The sequence below is a fragment of the Mytilus edulis genome, chromosome 11, assembly GCF_963676685.1.
Source record: "Mytilus edulis chromosome 11, xbMytEdul2.2, whole genome shotgun sequence".
In the NCBI taxonomy this organism is placed as follows: Eukaryota; Metazoa; Mollusca; class Bivalvia; order Mytilida; family Mytilidae; genus Mytilus; species Mytilus edulis.
In genome coordinates, this window is record NC_092354.1 from 58,938,754 (window position 1) to 58,959,911 (window position 21,158).

General features: G+C 31.6%; 1 protein-coding gene across 1 annotated transcript; it reads right to left on the minus strand.

Moving 5' to 3' along the window:
* Nucleotides 1-2,899: 2,899 nt before the first annotated feature.
* Nucleotides 2,900-20,548, minus strand: LOC139495929 (uncharacterized). Its single transcript, XM_071284344.1, has 11 exons — nucleotides 20,456-20,548; nucleotides 20,141-20,248; nucleotides 16,540-16,611; nucleotides 15,047-15,308; nucleotides 9,762-10,220; nucleotides 9,071-9,177; nucleotides 6,534-7,769; nucleotides 5,734-5,764; nucleotides 4,232-4,515; nucleotides 3,778-3,805; nucleotides 2,900-3,409 (listed from the first exon to the last, which is right to left on the minus strand). The coding sequence occupies exons 1-11, from the start codon at nucleotides 20,531-20,533 to the stop codon at nucleotides 3,096-3,098; spliced, it is 2,979 nt and encodes a 992-aa protein (XP_071140445.1). The 5' UTR covers nucleotides 20,534-20,548; the 3' UTR covers nucleotides 2,900-3,095.
* Between the last annotated feature and the right edge of the window lie 610 nt (nucleotides 20,549-21,158).

Genomic DNA, 21,158 nt, shown 5'->3' on the forward strand with positions numbered 1-21,158 from the left:
GTATAACATGTTTTAATCAGGCATCAAACAATGTTAAGAACATGAAGAATAATGTAAACTTAACCAAGGAAGAAATATAATACTTGATATGTAGTGTATGATTACAAACGTGTATGAATTTAGACACAAGTATTCAATTTATAGATCATTTTCAACTGCTTGTTATTGTCTAGATATCCTAAAACCATGAGGTCGAATTCCGGCAAGTTTTCAGATTGAACATTGTTGTGCTGAAAGTTATATCAGACATCACATATCCGTATTCAAATGAACTGCTCATCATTTGATAAAAATAACATAACTTGTTGTTTTTTATTCCTTTGATGTGTTTCAGTTTCTGATTTTGCCATTTCATAATGGTCTTCCTGATTTGATTTTTCTTTTCGAGTTTGGTAATTCTTCGAAGGCATTATTATTTCATAGTTTGTCTTTCTATGTTGTGAGGTCACACTATTGTTTCAGAAAAAAGGTGAAGTTTTGGTATCATTAAATTGTTGAAACCCTCTGCAATTGTTTGAACCTTTCCTAATTTAGGAATCAGGTTCATCAGTTGTCGTTTGTTGGTGTGGTTCATCAGTGTTTCTCGTTTTTTTTTTATATAGATTAAACCGTTTGTTCTCCTGTTTGAATCGTTTTACACTAGTAATGTTTAAAACCTTTATATCTTTCTGTTCTGTGTAAGCCAAGACTCCATGTTGAAAATCATACTTTGACCTATAATGGTTTACTTTAAAAAAAAAAAAAAAAAAAAAAAAAAAAGTATATCTATTTTACTTTATCTTTCTATTTGACGTGACAATATCGTAAATATAATCTTATGGTAACTGAATACCATATGTAGTTGAATGATAAATTAACTAGTAACATTCATTTACCATCACTTCTATTTTAAGAGGCGACCCAGGCAATTCATCGGTGTTATAACCTGCTATTGGAACGTGAAAAGGAAAACCATATCTTTCAAAACAAATTTACAAATTAAGTTGGCAATGTTCAGTTAGAGATATATTAATATATTCGTGAATTCAAGCAAACACTCAGAGATATACACACTACTTAGGTTAAAGCGTTTTTTGAATATACCATTTTAATGTTAATTAAAGACATAAACATGAAATATTGAAACGTTATTTCTACGAACCTTTTAAGTTCTTTTATAAACATTATATATGCATCCCCCATAATTAACTGATTTTTGAAATTATGGTAAACTGCATTCTGCGTGCAGTTTAACTCATTTTAGAATTTTGATATGCAGGATATTGACAGAAGATGATGTTCAAATCCGATGCCTCGAGAATGTAGACTGTTACGCATTCTGTATGTTAAGGACAATTGAAAAACACCTATCGGTAGTGTTAGTTTTTGGCCTGATGTAAGGCATGTTGTAATCGATTTACGGGATTAAGCATCGGAAAACTACTATAGTCTTAATGTTTGTAAGGTCTCGTCCTGATTATGCATGACAGAATGAACACTAATAGTTAAGCAGGTAACAAATAATTGACCATTCATATGCATATAAGACAATCTCATTAGAAAAATACAATAGCATACAAATAACAACAAACAACACATTGGCTATAAATCCAGACTTTAATACCGGAGAATTTTCGGAGTTTACAATTTTTTTACCTGTGCGCAACCTCTGTCTCAGACTTTCTGTAACGTAAGATGTAGTACAAAAATAATCCGATAACTCTCAACCTGCCGGCACAATATGCAACCTCTTAGTGATGGATTTACAATTCAACACATTATTTTGAAAGCAGCACCCAAAGAACTGGCTTTTATATGAAATTAAAGCCAATAGAAATATGAATTGTCACAATTTTCGACACTTCAATCAAGAATTACAAACACATTTCTTTCGACAAAAAAGGTAATTTTCTATAATGTACCAAATTCAATATTATAGAAGTTGTCAATAAAATGTGTTCTAGGATATGAAAAACTTACATACAACAAAAAGAATGCTGTTATAATTTCATATCTTGCATACTACATACATTAAGTACATTGAGCGAAAAAAAAGCGCAATTTTATATTTATACTAGAACACACCCGTGATATCGCGGGTCCGTGACTGAATTAAAGTATATAACTATGCGTAAGCCTTATTTTATTATTGGTATTGTCATCTGATAAATTTATGCCGATTATAAGATACACAGTTTTCTCTGCTTTCAAAATCTTTCTGTTTGAACCCGTCGACCTAGAACTTATCAATTATTGGTAATATTAATTATTTGGAAACAAAAGGTCCTGGAATGGAGTGTTTTTTAATCAACAGCATTGTCCTATATTTGTTATAAATAAAGTTGAGTTATTTGATTCGCTGTTTTACGTCATGCCTGCTAACAAATTGAAAACTGTACCTATACACCCTATTTTAAGTCCAGATTTCGTTTTGTTTTCGTATTGTCATCTTAGAAAGTGTTATTGATTTAAATACTACAATAGGGAACAATTTGACAATGATTGAATTTATAGTGTCAAACCTGTGATTATAACCTGTGTATATAGCAAAATCCTAAATACACCGTTTGGTGGTGCGTCTGATAAGGTAATAGGTAACAGGTGAATATACTATTGGTATCGGTATCGACCCGGAACTTGTTAATTATTGGCAATACTAATTATGTGGAAAACAAATGGGTATGGGGTGTTGTTATTTTTAAATCTACACCGCTGTTCTATATAAGCTATATATAAAGTTTAATGCTTTGATTTGTCGTTTTAACCCCATGACGGCTGACAAATTGGACCTCGTTATTTTAGTATTATAGATACAACAGAATGAAAATGTTGTAAGATATTATACTGTGCGTTCGCAGTACTAATTATCAGTTTGAGGTGTATACAGTACAATAAACTAGTTTTGGATATCAGGTTCCACTTTATTATTTTATCTACACATTAAACATAGAAATATGGGAGAGGTACAACAAAGGATTTAAATTGTGATTGTTCAACGCTTTGCCTTGTTTGAACCATTTAGTTTTAAACGCAAAAATTATGTTGCATTGGTTCAGAGAGATGATAAACATATCACAGTTCTGTTGCCTACTTTTGTGTTTAGTTTATTTGATGTCCTAATCCACACCATATGTTTTCTTCAGGAAATTAAGTCCTTGAGCCGCTTTTACACGTTTTAAAGCTACCATTAGTCGGTAGATTGTTGGTTTCACCGACTTGGTTTCTTTACAATTCTTCCATTTTGTGAGAAGATCATGGATTTGACCATTCAAATCCCTTGGAAAATTGTGCATAGTCTCTTTGATGTTGCCAATGCTCAGAGCCAATTCAACACCTAGGTGAACAATGCAATCACCTATCAATTTTTGTTCTGTTAAACTATTGATAACATCATCTGACGGAACATCTTGTAGGCTATTATGAGCCTTTTCTGTAAAGAACAAAGAGAAGCCGAAATTATTTAAATGACACATCGAAGTTTGATATTGAAATAAGTTAATCCTTAAAAAAAAATTAAGGTATTAAAATCAAAATGAATTAAATAACCAAAATTTAAATAAATCCTCTTTCATATCTTGTAATCAAAATAAATCTGAGATGCACATAACTGAATAAATTTGTTTTTCTGTATTTGAAGAAAAGGAACACAGCTGTAAAGTTGCATATGATACTTGAATAAAACATTAAAAGAATGAATTATGTCTCTTGAGTGTATTCATTTCTAAGAGAAAAAAAGCAAGATACGAATCCATTAATGAAGATATGAGTAGACGTCGTTAACAATAAAAGTAGACATACCTATTAGAGTATGATCCTCTCTGTGAACCTGAAATGTGTCAAAGGTTTAAAGATGCATCAAATTAATTAAAGTCTATGATAATATCAAAATGAAAAATATAAAATATCTAGAAAAAAAACGACAAATTTTCTAATGTTATTACGAGACGATAAATGTTTAAATTGGTTAACTTTGTTATTGGGTTATATTACATATGGTGGAGTATTCTGCTGTTTTTAGTGGATATAACGATCACGTGGTTAAATATCTGTATCGTTTTCGTCTATTGCTTCAGGATTTATTTTTATACAATAATTTTAGGCTGGGTGTTTTTAATTACTTCCGTTAGCATTACTGTGCAAAATTTGAAATATCATCCACTTTATTATAGATTGTATTGTTAATGGAAGTCTTTAGTCGTCACAAAAGAAACACACATTTATCAATTTATCAGAGAAAAAAAATGTATCAAACCTGACACAAGTAGTGCTGTCTTTCAATAGCCTTCAGTGCCGTCTGCAATTTCCTAAATGTTGCAGTCATTTGGTCACTTTCTGTTTTATCCCTCCATTCAAAGAGCCCCATCAACATAAACTCCATAGGGTTTGAAAAATAACGAAAATTCAAGTTGTCGTAATCAGCTTTTTCCATTCCAAGTTCAATGAAGAAGTTGTAGAAGTCTCCAATACCAAGTGTTTTTGCTAGTTGCACGAAATGCTGATCATCTGGTCTCAAGACTAGTATTTCTGTTTCAAGACCTGGAATGAGAAATAATTTTTCTCATTTTTGTAAGGGTACTCACTTCATCATCAGTTACAGCAGTAGTCATAATCATGGCATTATCTTTGTTTTTTTTCTTTCTTTTGTTACTTTAGCAATACTTCAATTTTTGCTGAAAATTTCTGTTTTTATTTTCATCAGTAGTGTTTCCATTTAAATATTTTCAAACTTGAATAAAAGCCAACAATATATGGTTACAGAAGAAACAATACTAGCAATGCTATGCCTGTAAAAAAACAACTATTACATGTTTGAATAACTTGACAGTTTTTGAATACAATGAACCACACTGTTTATATGGTGTACATTACTTGACCTTTCATATTTCAAATACTGTGCAAAACGTATTCATAGAACCTTTTTTGAAAAAGTTACAACACAGTGTAATTCTGTATTTAATCAAGCATTCAGTAATTTTCTTGAGGTTATAATATTACTGCTTTTTCTGATTCAGAACTGATTTGTTTTAAAAATAAATAATTGACCTATAGTGTGAAAACATTTGTGAGGGAATTTGATGTTTGCTATACAATGGTTCATTACAACGCACTTGATGACAATATCACTATACCAATAGAGAATAATTGTTATGCAGTGTTTTAAGAAATTATTTTACATTCTATCCATATATTCTTTGAAAAGATGAAATGTTTTAAAAATGGTTAATTTTCTCAAAAAAAATAAAAACAATGTAAGCATTTGAAGCCCAAACTTTCTTCTTATTTTTTATTTCGCAATGAAAATCAGAAAACTCTACCAAAACAGAATAAAATGTTTTTGAAATTATAGCAAATCTTTTGGTTGACAAATTTTTATTCGTTTTTACCAAAAAATAATGAGCTTCAAATGTTATTCTCATGAGTCCATATTACTTTTAACCAATGAAGCTAAAGTTATGAAAGTCAGAGTTGCAACTTTTTTCTTCATAAAGAGTACATAAATCAGTTTTTAAATAGCCTACAAAATGTATACCCGAAAAAAGAGAATATTTACAATTTGGACGTTTTATTCCATGACACAATTATTTTACGAAGAGATAAATATTGCAGTAAAGTCAAAATTCAGACTTTCATTACAAAATGTGTGTATCAAGTCTATTTTAACTAGTGTAGTCTGTTTTTTTGTTACATATGAATTTTGATATCCCCCTTTGTATCTACATAACTTTTTTATATAAATTTATGTTATTTTATTACCTTTACAATTTGAGTCACAATGCTTCTTATTCTGAAATAAACAAATACAAATGATCAGCTGTTTGGTGAATATTTACCCAATCCTTAAATTTCTAATATTATGTGATTTTTGTTTTCCATCTGTCTTTTATAAAAGCTAACTAACAATTATTGATGGGTATCTCCTACAACATTAGTATTTCCTTTTTTAAAATTGTGTTTGTTTTTAGACTGCAAATTTGATTTTTGGGCACGTTATTGATGATGTATACAAATATTCTCTGCCCTTCAACATGAATTTTGAAATTCGTTTCTGTTGTCAGCATCCGTAATTGCAGCCTGACAATAAGAAGGCAAACTAAAATACACATAATACAGAGAACTTTCAAGGACTATAGAACATGTTAAAAGTTGAAGTTTTGATCATCACATTATACATTATATTACAGTATAGGAAAAATATTCGGTTTATGACTCCAATCAATAGATCCTTTCTTATTTACATCTGTAAACATGTCACTGAATGCTGTGTTGACATAAGGTGTTACAAGTATGATTAACCAATTTAATTAATTAATTTTATGAAAACTGAGATAATAATTTAGACTGCAAATTTTTGTGATCTGTAGAACAACATTAAGGAATTGAAAATTAACACTATATTGTAGGACAACAAATATACAGGGAGATTTATGCAATGTCAAATTATCTCTTTTTTGAGGCTATAGCTAATAAAGTGAAAATTTTCCTAAGAGTTCGTTTTTTATGGTTATTTTAATTTTATTTCGAAAGAAAAGGGGATACACAAAAATATTACTTACCTTTTCAAAAACCCAATTTAGAGGACATTTCGTTTCATGTATTTTCCCATTCTTGCAGCTCCATTGTGCTTTCGTTTTTGCATCTGACAAAGGTATTAAACACCTTTTACCGTTGCATATTTCTCCAACTTCTATTTCAAACATATCCGAGGTTAAATGGTGACTTTGTTTACCAAAACAACGACGGTAAAACTGAAGAATTCGTCCAAGTGCCAAAGTCAGGCATTCCTGTGTCGTTGTTGCTAGATCCGGTGATATGAGCTGTTTTGACACGTCATTAATGAGGTATGCAAATATTCTCTGCCCTTCAACATGAATTTGAAGTTCGTTTCTTTTGTCAGCATCCATAATTGCAGCTTGAAAATAAAGACAAAAACGAGAGTTTTCTACTTTCAGAGGCCAGATGCTAATTGCAGCCCCTATAAGCTTGAAAGACAATGCAGATGGAACCACTGTCTCCTTCAGATGATAAGATATGCATAATATTCTTTCATCTGTTGCATTTCTGTGCAGTTTTTGTGGAATCCTTTCCTTCACCATGCATGGTACTAAAAATAAGTCTGCAGCTGCGTTCATTTCAGTGTAGCGTTTAGGTTCAACAAGGATATCAAGATGAAGGAGAACCTGCACTATATATTCCTTTGTTCTGACATCGGTAAAAATGTCTTTGAAAGCTGGTTGTGACCACAGAGTAAAAAGGTCTGTCTTCTTTAGAACTCCAGTAGATGATAAATTCTCTAGTATGTCTCGAACAGGTCCTTTTTCTGGCCAGAACATTATGTCTGTAATGAAGGCTCTGAGGATATTGACCATTGCCGTAGGCTGAATGACAATGAAATCGCTCAAAGCAGGTTCATCGAAGTATAATAACTTTCCTATTGAGTGTTGAACAAGTAAGAAATCGTCAACTCTTCTTTCGTTCAGTGCAAGTTCATTATTTGATTTGTTTATTTGTAAAAGTCTTTCTTTTGTTATCAACTTTACTCCATCTGCTCTCATATCAGATATCTGTAAATCAAGAGGCACCCAAACAATTGGCATTTGTTGTCCCCATGTTGACTGCTTAAAAGCGATATCAACTAATGTATCCTTCATGCGCTCAACTTCTGGATCTGCTGCATCCGTTGCATTCATGAAAAAGACTGTGTCATACATGATATGGTCATGAAGCTTGTGTGTGGAAAACATTTCTCGCAGTTCTTCATTGAATTTAAGAGCTAGTATCTTTTTCTCGTCCTGTTAATTATACAATGAAGCGGTGATAAGCGTTAGTAAATTATTTCACGAAAAACAAAACTTTTTTTGTTTACAGTTTTGTAACAGCACCAAAAAAAACAACAAACAATATTTGCTGGATAGTTATCTCATTGGCAATCACTCCACATTTCCATATTTGTATATATAAATCAATTGGAGAGGGTTTTTCTCATCATAGCTAACATTTTTCAAAGAACCATTTTCATTCAACCTGAATATTTTCTGCATAAGGTTGATTTCTATCTGACGCAGCTCATATATTTCTGGTGGTATTAATGCTAATATCATAAAGTTGTCATAGATAATCTTTTTCAAGTCTCATGAGCTTCACGAGCTACATTTTGTACATGTAAGAAATGATGGATGATTATGTAAATATTTGTAATTGCTCCGCGGAACCCATTGTCTTGCCTACTTTTGCTGTTGGTGGCAGGCTAAAATAAAATGGGGAAAACACTGAAGACAATATTTCGTCTAGATACTATGTTTTAATGTAAGAAGCTTATGTCTAATAATCTAATAAATGTTTTAAATCTTTAACTGCAGGCAGTATGTTATGTTAACTGGAAATCCATTTATAAGTGATAATCGGGGAAAAAATTCTAGATTCTAGCTTTTGATTATAAACAAGCTTCTGTCCAAATTTGGTACAAATACAGGATAGTTTAAGAAGTTATTAATTTTTTCACAGAGTGTAATGTTAACTGGCAGACGTCCATTTACAAGTAAAATACTGATAATCACACAATTTACTTCTTGATATTATTTTATTATCATTAACAAGCTTAGTCCAAGTTTGGTACAAATTCAAGACAGTTTCAGTGACAATTTCAGTGAATTTGAGTTTAACTTTCTTAAACTGTCAAGACAGTTTAAGAAAGTTATTAAATGTTCACCAACTGTAACCACAGAATGAATATGTGTGAACACTGTCGCCGACGACGACGGAATGTAGGATCGCTATGAGTCGTTTTTGCAACAAACGTCGTAGGCTCAACAAGAAGGCTATATTAGTATATGAAAAGTACATTTTTAAAAGTCTTATTTTATTTGCAATAAAAATTAAATTTAGTCCCAGATTATTTCACCGTTTACATATTTTCGAAAAAAGAGGGAGACATTTTTTTGTCACTGAAACTTTGTATAAGGACTGTTCTGTATTTTAATCAAACGTTTAAACATTTGTGGTATCTAGTCATTGACAAGATAGTTGTGATTATATTCGCACGTATTTGTGTTTAAAAGAAGGGTTGAAAAATCGATAACAAAGTCAGACATACCTCTGAGAAGCTATCACTATGAGTGGCAGCAAATAAAATTCTTGGCATTTTATCTTCAGTTTTGTTACAGTAGGTCAATACAGAATTTATCCAATGTTCCAGAACAGCTACAAAAGTAAACATGTAATCAAATATGTTCACAAGATGTTTATTTCAAATTACTTGGAGTTATCATGATTAAAGGAATAGAGGTTTTCTAAAATTGTATTCCAATACATTTTTTCAGATCCTTTATTTCATGCCTTTCTTTAGGACTACCCAATAATATATTTAATAACATTTGCCCGGACATATTACCGACGTCATAATCCATATTGCTGGTGAAACAAAGAAAACACTTGTTTCTGACATGTAAAATACGAACAATATAACACGATAAATCGAATATCTTTTTGTCTGTATATTTATATAGTGACATATCGTCTGATCAAAACAACATGAAGTCTTTTTGATCACTGAGTGGACAAAATGCTTCTTATTGTGACTCGCAGCTGATATTTTGCAATATCAACATGCATACAACCTGATAATCGGTACACGTAATTTCTATTTTGTTTTAAAGAGATGTGAGCAAATTGTCTTTTGAATAAATCTACCAAAACATTCAATTTCTATTTACAATAATGTACATGGTCTATACATTGATATATATTTTTATAATCACTAAAAATGTATATTTGGAGTTACTTACATGCTGCTGTTACATCTTCTTGTGGATATTCTTCTAGTTCTGTATCAAGACCTTTACGTCCATCAAACATCAGAATGAACGTTCCCCTGTGCTGGATAAATAACTGATGAGTCATATCAAACGATTTTTGTCCACCAAAATCAATCAAATCTGATGGTGCGATATGCATGATGTTAGTACCTTTAATAATCTTCTCCAATAAGTTATCTTGTATGGAATGGGCAGTATGAATTGGTGGTTCTTTGAAGTCTTTTGGTGTCTCCTGATTAGATTTCGGTGACATGTGTTCTTGGTTTGAAGGATAAAGACTCGTGTTTGGTGGATTTAACTGATTTTCCTTTGTTATAACTTTAGAATTTGGATCACCTGACAGTTTCTCTTTACTCTCACCTGGCAGACTTGGTTGTTTCTTGAATTCCGGATTCCCAAGAAGTAGTTTCGCTAAAACATCAACACTACCTGAGAAGATTTAAAAATAAAAGGAGGAGACATGAGAGGAGAAATAGTTTGACCCTGACAAATGTATAACTTATATATGTCAACTAATTCAAATCTTCAAAAATTATATTCATTTAAATCATACATGGAATAAATGAGTGCCAATGTCAACTGCAGTGCACATATTGTATCTATCTAAGGGCTATAACTAAAACACTTGTTTTTTTTAATTGCTTTAAAAAACACATCTTAGAGAAATGAACGATTAATAGCAAAAATACAATGTTATTTCTACTTTTTAATTAATATTTCAAAGAGGCATAACTCTTTTAAAACTGATTTTCGGATTTGTTCAAAACATATTAATTATCTGGCAATAATTGTACGTATGAGAGCACTACAATGTAACAATTCATTTTTTTCAGATAATCTTTTTGCAACAATCATAAATAACTTTTTTTACAAATAATTGATCAACACTTGAAGTTGTTTGAGGTATTAATGATAGCAGCCTCTGTTATAAGATTTATAAAGATATTGCAAGAATTTTACAAAAGAGAGTTAACAAAGTAATTTTACATGTAATTAATGTTTACGAGGGCATAACTCTTTTAAAAAAAGTTCATAGGCATTGATTTTCGAAACTGCCCTAGACATTGCTGATATAATCTTCAGTTTTTTTTTTAATCCGTTAAAAATTGTACACATAAGAACAGTAACAAGACCGGACAGGCAGATGTTTGAACGTCCTTTGTTAAATGCTCCCTGCAACGATTAAAAATTAAATTTGAAGTTAAAAAGAAAAGTTAAATTTTATGTTTTTGACTAAATTCAGTTAGTTACCTATATATTTAATCTTTAATTTTGACAGCAATAAACGAAACTACTTAATACAGTTGGGTGCAGACCAAGCATTACATAAAATAAACGTGCGTTAACGCCGCGTGCACATATTTTGTTAGTTAACTTCAACTTTCGTATTGAAGGTAAACGCGCTTTAACTATAATTACGTTAACGCGGTCAAAATGGAAATTTCCAATGTCTTCCCGAGTATGTTGTAAACATACCAACTCGAAATGATAAAATTTTAGATCTTGTGTTAACAAATTAACCAGTCATCATTGATAAAGCTGAAACCATGCCACCATTAGGGGAAGCAGACCATGATATTGTATATATAGAATGTTTACTATCACTAAAAAGATGCCAAACCAAGCCACGAAAAGTATATAAATATAAAAATGCAAAGTGGCAAAAAATAAAAGAGGATATAGATAAAATATCAAAAGATCATACATAAAAAATATAGAGAAGATACAAACACACTTTGGTTAATATTTAAAAACTCATTACATCTCATCACTGAGAACATACCACAGAAAATGATGAGAAACAGCAAAAATTTACCTTGGATAACAAACAGTATTAGAGGGCAAATGAAAAAGTACAAGAAAAAATATCAAAAGTACAAATTGAAAGGCAAAGGGAAACTAGACCAACTTAAAAAATTAAAACAGGATATACAGAAACAACAAGGAACATCATATTGGAATTATATTGACAATATGATATGTGGTATACCAGTTGATGACAACGCTACTACTATATCAACGAGCTTCCCAAAAAATCTGATCAGTTATATAAAAACACAAAAGTCTGAAAGCTCTAACATACCACCACTCCGAAAAGAGGGCTCACTAACATCTGACTCAAAGCAAAAGCTAACATTCAAAATGAACAGTTCAAAAAAGCATTCACACCTGCAACAGATGACCCAATACCAGATAAGGGCGTCAGTAAGCATCAACAGATGCCTGATATTAAGATACAAAAACAGGGCATAGAAAAACTTCTAAATGATATCAATATCAACAAAGCCGCTGGGCCTGATCTCATCCATGGACAAATTTTAAAAGAGTGTAAATCATCTATCACTCCCATCTTATCAATCATATTCCAAAAATCACTGAACTCTTGCAAGATCCCAGACGACTGACGTCACACAGTGTATGTCCAGCATTCAAAAAAGGCGACAAACACGATCCCATAAACTATCGCCCAATATCATTGACTTGCATTTGTTGCAAACTATTAGAACATGTTGTAGCTAGTAGCATAATGAAACATCTGGAAAAAAATAAATTACTATATGACTTACAACATGGTTTCCAATCCTCCCGCTCCTGTGAAACTCAGCTAATATTATTTATTGAAGATATTGCAAATTCAAATAATAAAAACATCCAAATAGACATCATCATAATGGATTTTGCAAAAGCATTCGATAAAGTTTCACACCACCACCTCATGTATAAAATTGGTTTCTACGGTATAAATTGTAATGCATATCATTGGATTCAAGATTTCTTAACAAACATAACACAAACAGTAGTCCTTGAAGGTGAAACATCAAATAAAATTCCTGTAACATCTGGGGTACCTCAAGGCACAGTGCTTAGTCCAATTTCATTTTTAATCTTTATTAATGATTTGGCAGAATATATTGAACATAGTATATTAAGATTATTTGCAGATAATAGCTTTATTTATAGGGAAATTAAAAAACCAGATTACGCATTTAAATTACAGTCTGACTTAGAAGCGGCCGGCAGGTGTGAGCAGGACTGGCACATGCATTTTCACCCTGATAAGTGCAACATTCTCAGTGTAACTCAAACACGCAAACCTTTAGACTGCACTTATAAATTACACAATTACTCTCTAGAAAAAGTCGACTCTACAAAATATTTAGGCCTAACTCTTCAATCAAATTTAAAATGGGACGAATATATCGATAACATGACATCAAAAGCAAACCAGCCCCTTGAATTTATTCGTAGAAACCTAAAAAATAGCATCACCGAAAGTTAAAGCTCATGCATATAAAGCTCTTGTCCGACCAAAATTAGAGTAATGCTGAACAATTTGGGACCTACATCAAAAACAGCAAATTTCACAAATCGAAAAAGTTCAGAGAAGAGCAGCACGCTTCTCATGAAACCGCTTCCATAACACCAGCTCAGTTACTGAAATGATGACAGACCTAAATTGGTACCCACTCGAAATTAGGCGTTTACGATACAGACTTGTTTTCTTTTACAAAATTATTCATTAAATTGTTGCAGTCCCTACACATAACCTTTTGATCCCACTAGACAATAGAACCAGACATAGCAATCCACACTCATGTAGGCAAATACAAACATCTAAAGACAGTTATAAATGTTCCTTTTAACCACAAACTGGCATAAATTGGAATCATCTGCCACAACAAATAGTATCATGCAGTACAGCACAGGGATTCAAGAGTATGATTTCAGAATCTCCTCATCCCCATATTCTGTTCCTAACTACTCTGTTAAATGTATATAGTTTTATCAAAATTTATTTTTTCAAATGTACATACGTTATGTTGATTTTTTTGGTTTTGATATATTTTTGATTTTTGTTGCTCATTATAAATTTTATAGTCGACGCCCGGCGATTAATCTTCAATAATTGAAGGATCACTAGAAACCTAAAGAAGAAGAACGCGCGTTTACTTTGTGTCCGTTTAGTTAGTAGTAAACTTCAGATTTAACAAGTTTATTTTTACGTTCACTTTACAGTACACGGGCAATTACTACACATTTCATAAATGTATTTTACTTAGTTTAGTTTAACTTTATACATATTTATTTATAGTGGATTGGGAAACAAGCAGATTTTCTATATTTTTACTCAAAAGTTATCGACTTACAAAAAGTTTTAAAAAAATAATGCCAAAATTAAATACTGCAAAACTTTATGTACATGTAAAATTGTTTTGTATACAGTATCATGAGTAATTAAAGATTATTTACGGCAGATTCAACTGAGTTGTGCTTCACGAAATAAAATAAATGACATATCTTACAAAACATTGGTAATCTTGCAATCTCTCTTGCGGATATTTCTCGGTCATTATGATTTGATTCGTCAATAAGTTCTAGATTTACTTCCTGTCTTGTGTAACTTTAAGGTCTGTTACAAATCTAATCTGACGGAAACTTCGTAGAAATTGCATTTATCTTCTGTCTAGAAACTTGAACATTTTCTGATTGTATCGACAAATCTCTAACTTCAGTATTGATTTTACCAGACCTTCTTATACGTGATATCCTCTCACGAATGTTAACTGACAGTCTTGTAGGTTTTAGAGTTTCAGGATACATATGCATTTTGTACTTATGATGTTTCATATGCAATTATTCAAAGAGGTGTAATTTCATTTAATGTAATCGTCCATATTGCAATCAAAAATGGACTGTTGCTCATTTAATGTACCATATCTAGTGATATGTTAGATCATTGTATTCAGGATATGATGACAATCTGCGTTTACGCGTGCTTACTGCAAACAGTACACGTGCGTGCGTTCACTTTCTACAAAAATAGACGGCGCGCCTTGTTTCACTCTTACGCGGAACTAAACTCGATAGTAAACGCCCGTTTCCTCTTCAGAAAATTAGAAGACGCCCGTTTACTTTTCGTCTACTGAAATTTCGGAGTTAAGGCAGAGTTAACGCGGCGTTTACATGAAGTGCACGTGAGTAACCGCCGCATTACCTTTTCCGCCCGTCTACATTTAATGCTTGGTCTGCACCGAGTCCAGACTGGTCGAGACCATATTCTGACTATACCAAAATCATCAAGTACTTCATCATGCTTGTTAACTAAAGTGGCGAACAAATTCGAGTACAGCTAAGCACAGTTAAGTACTGTTTAGATTTTGTCGAGTGTTGACAGGTAAAATCTGTGCTCAACCAATAATAAAAAATATTGTCTTCTCAGAGCAGTTGGTAATGAAAACACACATAATACATACCTTTTTTCAATGGAATCATCTTTCGTTGTTGTAAGTCGATGCCATTTCTTCCGAAATGAATAATTAGTCCATCGGTTGAAAACCATGTCTTTGGAATTTCCTCGCCGATAAGAATACTTGCAAGCGACGATTTCCCAATATTACAAGGCCCAGCCAAATACACCATATTTTCATAGGAAGCAAATGTTCCCAGAGCTACAAGTTCTTTGAAGTCATTTCTATTTAACTGCCCGAGTTTGGTCAAAATGGGATCTGATATTTCCTATAAAATTAAGAAACGTAATTAACAGTCCAATAATGTTTTTTATACTGGTCTTGAGAAACTATAAGTCAATATGAAAACATTACAGCTGTCCCAAAATATTGTTTAACAAAGAAGTTCACATGCAAAATAAACTTTGAACTATCTCAGTTCTTAAAAACAACATTGGCTTTCAATTATTTGGCTTTGAGATTTCCTGATGAAGATAAATCTAGAAAAATGCTTGTATTGCATGAAATTTATTAAGAGGTATCTTTACTTTTTTTTTGTTAAATACACGGAAACAAATTATTATTTTCCCAGTGTTGATAACCTATTCTCAGGTTGCCTTTTATCTATTTAAGAAGTGCAGTGGTTAGTTATATATTTTTTTTTCTGTTATTTCCAAATATATGATAAGTATTTGGGGTAAACATGAAGGTGGCAATTCCATCAGACAAAGTTACCATTCCAATTTTTTTTTAGTTCGCAATTCAAACTTTTTTTAACCTCCATACTTTAACACATTTTATAGTTTTGGGTTTTCACCTTTTAGTAATGGGCTAAGAAGTATATTCATCATATGTAATGTGTGGTGTGAACAGAAAATATTATCAAATAATAGAAATTGTCGTCATAAAACTTAAGTACTATCAAACATGTCATGTACATTTACTCTGTTATTGATTATGTTCCTTGAGAAATTCCATAAAACATTTTGCAACAAAAAAGATATTTACTTGGTTTATACATAATCATTTTCAAGAAAGCACCGATTTATTGAAAAGATTTAGGTTATTTAGCCTTTTTAAAGACCACCTTAGCTATTCTTTTACAGTTCATATTGATTTTTATTAACTAAGATATTTGAGATTTTTGGCTTCTTTCGCTGGTTTACATGATGAAGGCAGATGAGACACATATCTGACACATGGAAAACGGTATCATGTTGTTTTATACAGTTCTTACAGAGTTTGTGTTTCTTATTCTTTTAGTTGAAAAAATATCCGACTTAAAAAAACTGAATCATTTGTTTTCAGCTGTCTTTGGCGCCCTATTTATCAAACATTGTAAGAGCTTAATCATGACAAGCTAGTTGCTTCTAAAATGATTCTTTTAAACAATTTAAACTTTACGGTTGTTAACCCATTTATCTATATTCTATTTCTATATAGTGTCTCTCTACATTTTTTAATCAATATATTATGATTGATTCTGAGTGTAAACATTTATAAGTCAACACTATATGTACCTGTAGGTATTCCATCACTTCTTTATAATCCCCCTTTTTCATTTCTGCTGCTAGATCGTAAGGAGTCTGACCCTGAAAATATAGACAAATCTTTATATTGCTTTCAACTGATAACTATACACGGACGATTTTTGTTACACATATCAGCTGGTGATGTTTTATTTTATTTTTACAGATGTTCTCAAATTTAACGCATGAGACAACACTCAGATTATTTTTCACAATTTTCTGAAGACTTTAAATAAACTTCGACAGATATATGGTATTCCTTTGGGCACAAACTGTGTCCTTTTAATAAGAGATTTATTCCTCTATTGCTATGAATCTCAGTTTATGACCAAACTCAGTAAAGACATGTTATTATAAATTCAACAATTCCTACCGTTAGCCTGATCATATTTTTTCATTAGATAATTTAGAGTTCTCTTAATATACTACTAAAACTTACGTACTTTAACCGAATCTAACATAAACAGCCGTAGTTGTCCTTTTCTAGATTTAGACATTTCAATTTCTAAAGGGAAACTCCATACTAAAATGTCTGACAAAAGAGACGATTTTTCATTCCCTATTGTTAATTTTCCTTTTTAGACGGTGTTCCTTTTGCTCCTTCATACGGTGTGTGCAGTGATGTCATAAATTTTAACGAACGTAATCAATACATCACTTGTAAATTATTAGATCAGAGATTTCGTTTCCATAAATTACTTAAAACTTTTAGTAAATTCTTTCATAGATACAACTAGTTGATAACTAAATTTGGCTGTACTAAAACATAACTAAATTTGTATTTTATTTAAACGGGATGTAAAGAGACACATCCATGTTCAATTTTTAACTATAAAGAAGGTAACTCCTAACTGTCGAAACATTTGTTTTGGCATTGCACAAGTCCTGTCTTATTTAACTGTCCATGACGTTAAAAACCAAATCCCTAGGATGTGTTTTAGTTGATTTTAGTCTCTGATGCATGATTTTTTATTATTATTTCTTTTTGGCTTTTAACTAGCTGTCAGTAACTGTAAGTACTCTCAAATCGAACTTTCTTGTTTATTTTACCGGTCGAAACTATTTGTAATGCTTTTTTGTTATTTATTGTTCACGTCTATATACCGCCTTTGATAAGTGTTTGGTATTACTTATTCGTACTATGAACGACAAATTTATTTATTTTGTAAAATATATTTCCATTGTCCATTTAAACTGTATACCTGCTTACACAATTTTTTTCATTTACCTGTGTATATTACTTTATATGGCGGATTAATGTTCAAGGTTATTGTTGATTTTTTGAAATTGTTTAGCATTTCACAGCGGTATACTACTGTAGCCTTTATTTCTTCACCCCTTATTTCATTGATTTTGTATTTACATTATATCATAGCTCAAAAGTATTGTGAATATGTCTTTTGATTGAGTTTAGCCATTTCAATTGATATTTTATAGTGAGTCTTTCAATGTTGTGATGTAACACTATTGTTTCAGCTAAGGGTGAAGGTTGGTACCTATTAATATCCGTTTACCCCATTCACACCCTGATATATCTGTACACCCCTCCATACCCTTTCATATCTGTTTACCCCATCCACATCCTCCTTTATCTTAATATTGTTATTAAACAACATTTCATAGGTTTAAATGTTATCACTGATATTGTTAAAATGAGGAAATAAATAAATATTTTCGAAAAAGATAGATATATCGGCGACTAGACAACTGGAATGCAGAAGTTTAAAGAAAATTGCAGTCTTTAAATGATCATCTCTATCGAATAATTGCACTAAATATTTTCAAACTGCCAGCAATATGTAATACTCAGGCAATTTTCCTTTCACTTAATTGAATCATTATAGATATTGACTAGTAGTGTTGATTCATGTGTAAATAAACTGTTAAAACAGATATATAGATATAGGAAGATGTGGTGTGAGTGCAAATGAGACAACTCTCGTATGTATATATATTTTTTATTTTGATAATGCTATTATTGAAATTAAATAAACTCATCGTTGATACCAGGATTAAATTTTGTATAAAATAGCTATACTTTAACATGTAATTTATGCATATATTCAAAGTTAATGAACCATGACTGAAGGTACAGGGCTTAAAATCTCCATGGAAACCAGATGTACCAATGCTTATACAACTACATGCCAAAAATACCATTGTCGTCACTTTAAAAAACATAAACATAAACGTTACCTTGTAAACTGTGTGGAAGTTTCAAAGTTAATGAACCATAATGAAGGTTTTGGGTAATATAATTTTGATGGAAATGAAACTTGCACGTGCCAATACATTTGAATAATAAATATCAACGACTTAAACTGACCTAATCACAAACTAATGCACGATAGCTAAGCAACAGTTTCAAAATTAATAAACCATGACTAAGGGACAGGGCCAAATAATATCCACGGAAAGGAGATGTGCTAATGATTCTACAACTGCATACCAATTATCATGACCGACCACAAAAGGTTCCCCTTAAACTGACCTTATAAAAAAGTAATAAATGAAAACTAAGCAAAAGTTTCAAAGACAATAGACCACGACTGGAGGGGCGTAGCCAAATATTATTCCTTCATATTAGACAATCTATTGCTTATATAACTGCACATCTATTATCATTGACCTACTACTAACGGTCCCCCATAGACCGACCTTATCACAAACTAATACATGCAAACTAAGCAAAAGTTACGAAGTTAATAGAATATTACTGACGGGGAAGGGACAAATAATTTTAAGATAATTAGATGTGCCAATGCTAATACATGTGAACACCAAATATCATTGACCTACCACTAGTGGTTCCCCATTTACAAGACCCAATCATAAACTAATACATTGTTGACGCCGCCGACACTGCCGCCGGAAATAGCATACCTATGTCTCGTTTTTTTGCCTCAGTCAAGGCGAGACAAAAATTCATCCAACATAAAGAAAACCTTTAATTGCCTACCTGACATATGTTAAAATATAAAAACTTCATGAACGTATGCCAATGCATTGTTTAGACTATTTTGATACTATCTAATAACTTTTTTTTTAAATTGTCATGACAACGGATAAGTGTACGTTTTGTAAATAAATTCATCATAGATACCAGGATTAAATTGTGTATTTACGTTAGACGCGCGTTTCGTCTACACAAGACACATCAGTGACTCTCGAATTCAAAAAAAGTTCAAAAGGCCAAATAAAGTACGAAGTTGAAGAGCATTGAGGATCAAAATGTTAGTTTAGCCTGGTTTTATTTCCAGCAGTTTCAGTTTGCCCGATCTATTTTATTTATTAATACCAATTTTGGAATAATAAAATTAAACATTTCTGGTACAACTTATCACCCAAAATGTGCAAGTGGTCTATTTTAAAGCATTAATATGTTTGATAATTTTGGAAAAACAATGAATTTCTCTTATAGGATTATCTATGTTCATGTGTTTTATAATGAAATTTAGCCATAAAACATTATCATATCTTAAGTTCAATTTAAATTTATCTATAGACTTGAAACAATCCATTTGATCAAACAGATCTAAAACATCATTTTAGTGATGTATTTGAACACTGGTCATATACTATTAAATATTACCTCATGTGTTATAACCAAGGGACTGGCACCTCCTTGTTCAACCAGACATCTTGTGGTCTGTAGATATCCCCTCCTAGCAGCCCAATGTAAAGCTGTATCGCCATCTTTCTATAACATAAACCAAATAAGATGTAAATGTTATGGATAATACATTTTAAACAATATCAATAACATACAACATATCCTACAACTGACATTAAAACTTGTCTCATAAACTGGACAATATTGTGTAATTAACTGTTCATTAAACTTGTCTAATTAACAACATAACTTTGAATAGATTAGGGATTTTATCATAGTTTAGTGATAACATACTGCTGTGATATCTGGTTCACAACCGCTGTTCAGGAGTAATCGGGTAATCTCCAGTTGTCCACTCTCGGCAGACCACATTAGTGCCGTCTGTCCATAATCCTGGAAAAATACAACTGAGATCAAAACTTTTCTAAAACACTGGACAATGTTATGTCATCAATATAAACAAAATATATATCACATGAATCAGTGGTCAAAAGTGAATAAAATGACCAGTTACACATGTATTCATATTGTACATAAACTACAAGTAAACAACATATTTCTTACAAATATATACTGTTCATTAAACCTGTTACAGTACTGATTAAGGAATATGAACAGAGTAAAGAGATAACACAAATCTGAGATATCTTTATTACACCCGCTTTCCAGGAGTAATCGAGTGACCTCCAGTCGTCCTCTATAGGCTGCCTTTATTAATGCTGTCTCTCCTAACACCTGGAATAAACCAACTCACATCAAACTTTTCTATAAAACTGAATAATGTTGTGTAATCGGTATAAATAAAATAAATATCACGTCATGAATCAGTAGTCAAATCCGACCAGTCACAGTTGTATTTAGAACAACAAATAAACATGTTTTGTTGTGAGATGTCAAAACTTGCTTAGTCATGTTTAAAGCTTATTTTTGGTAAGAAATAAATGAAATATTTACATCAATGGATTCATTAACATTCTCTTAGAAAAATTTACGTCTC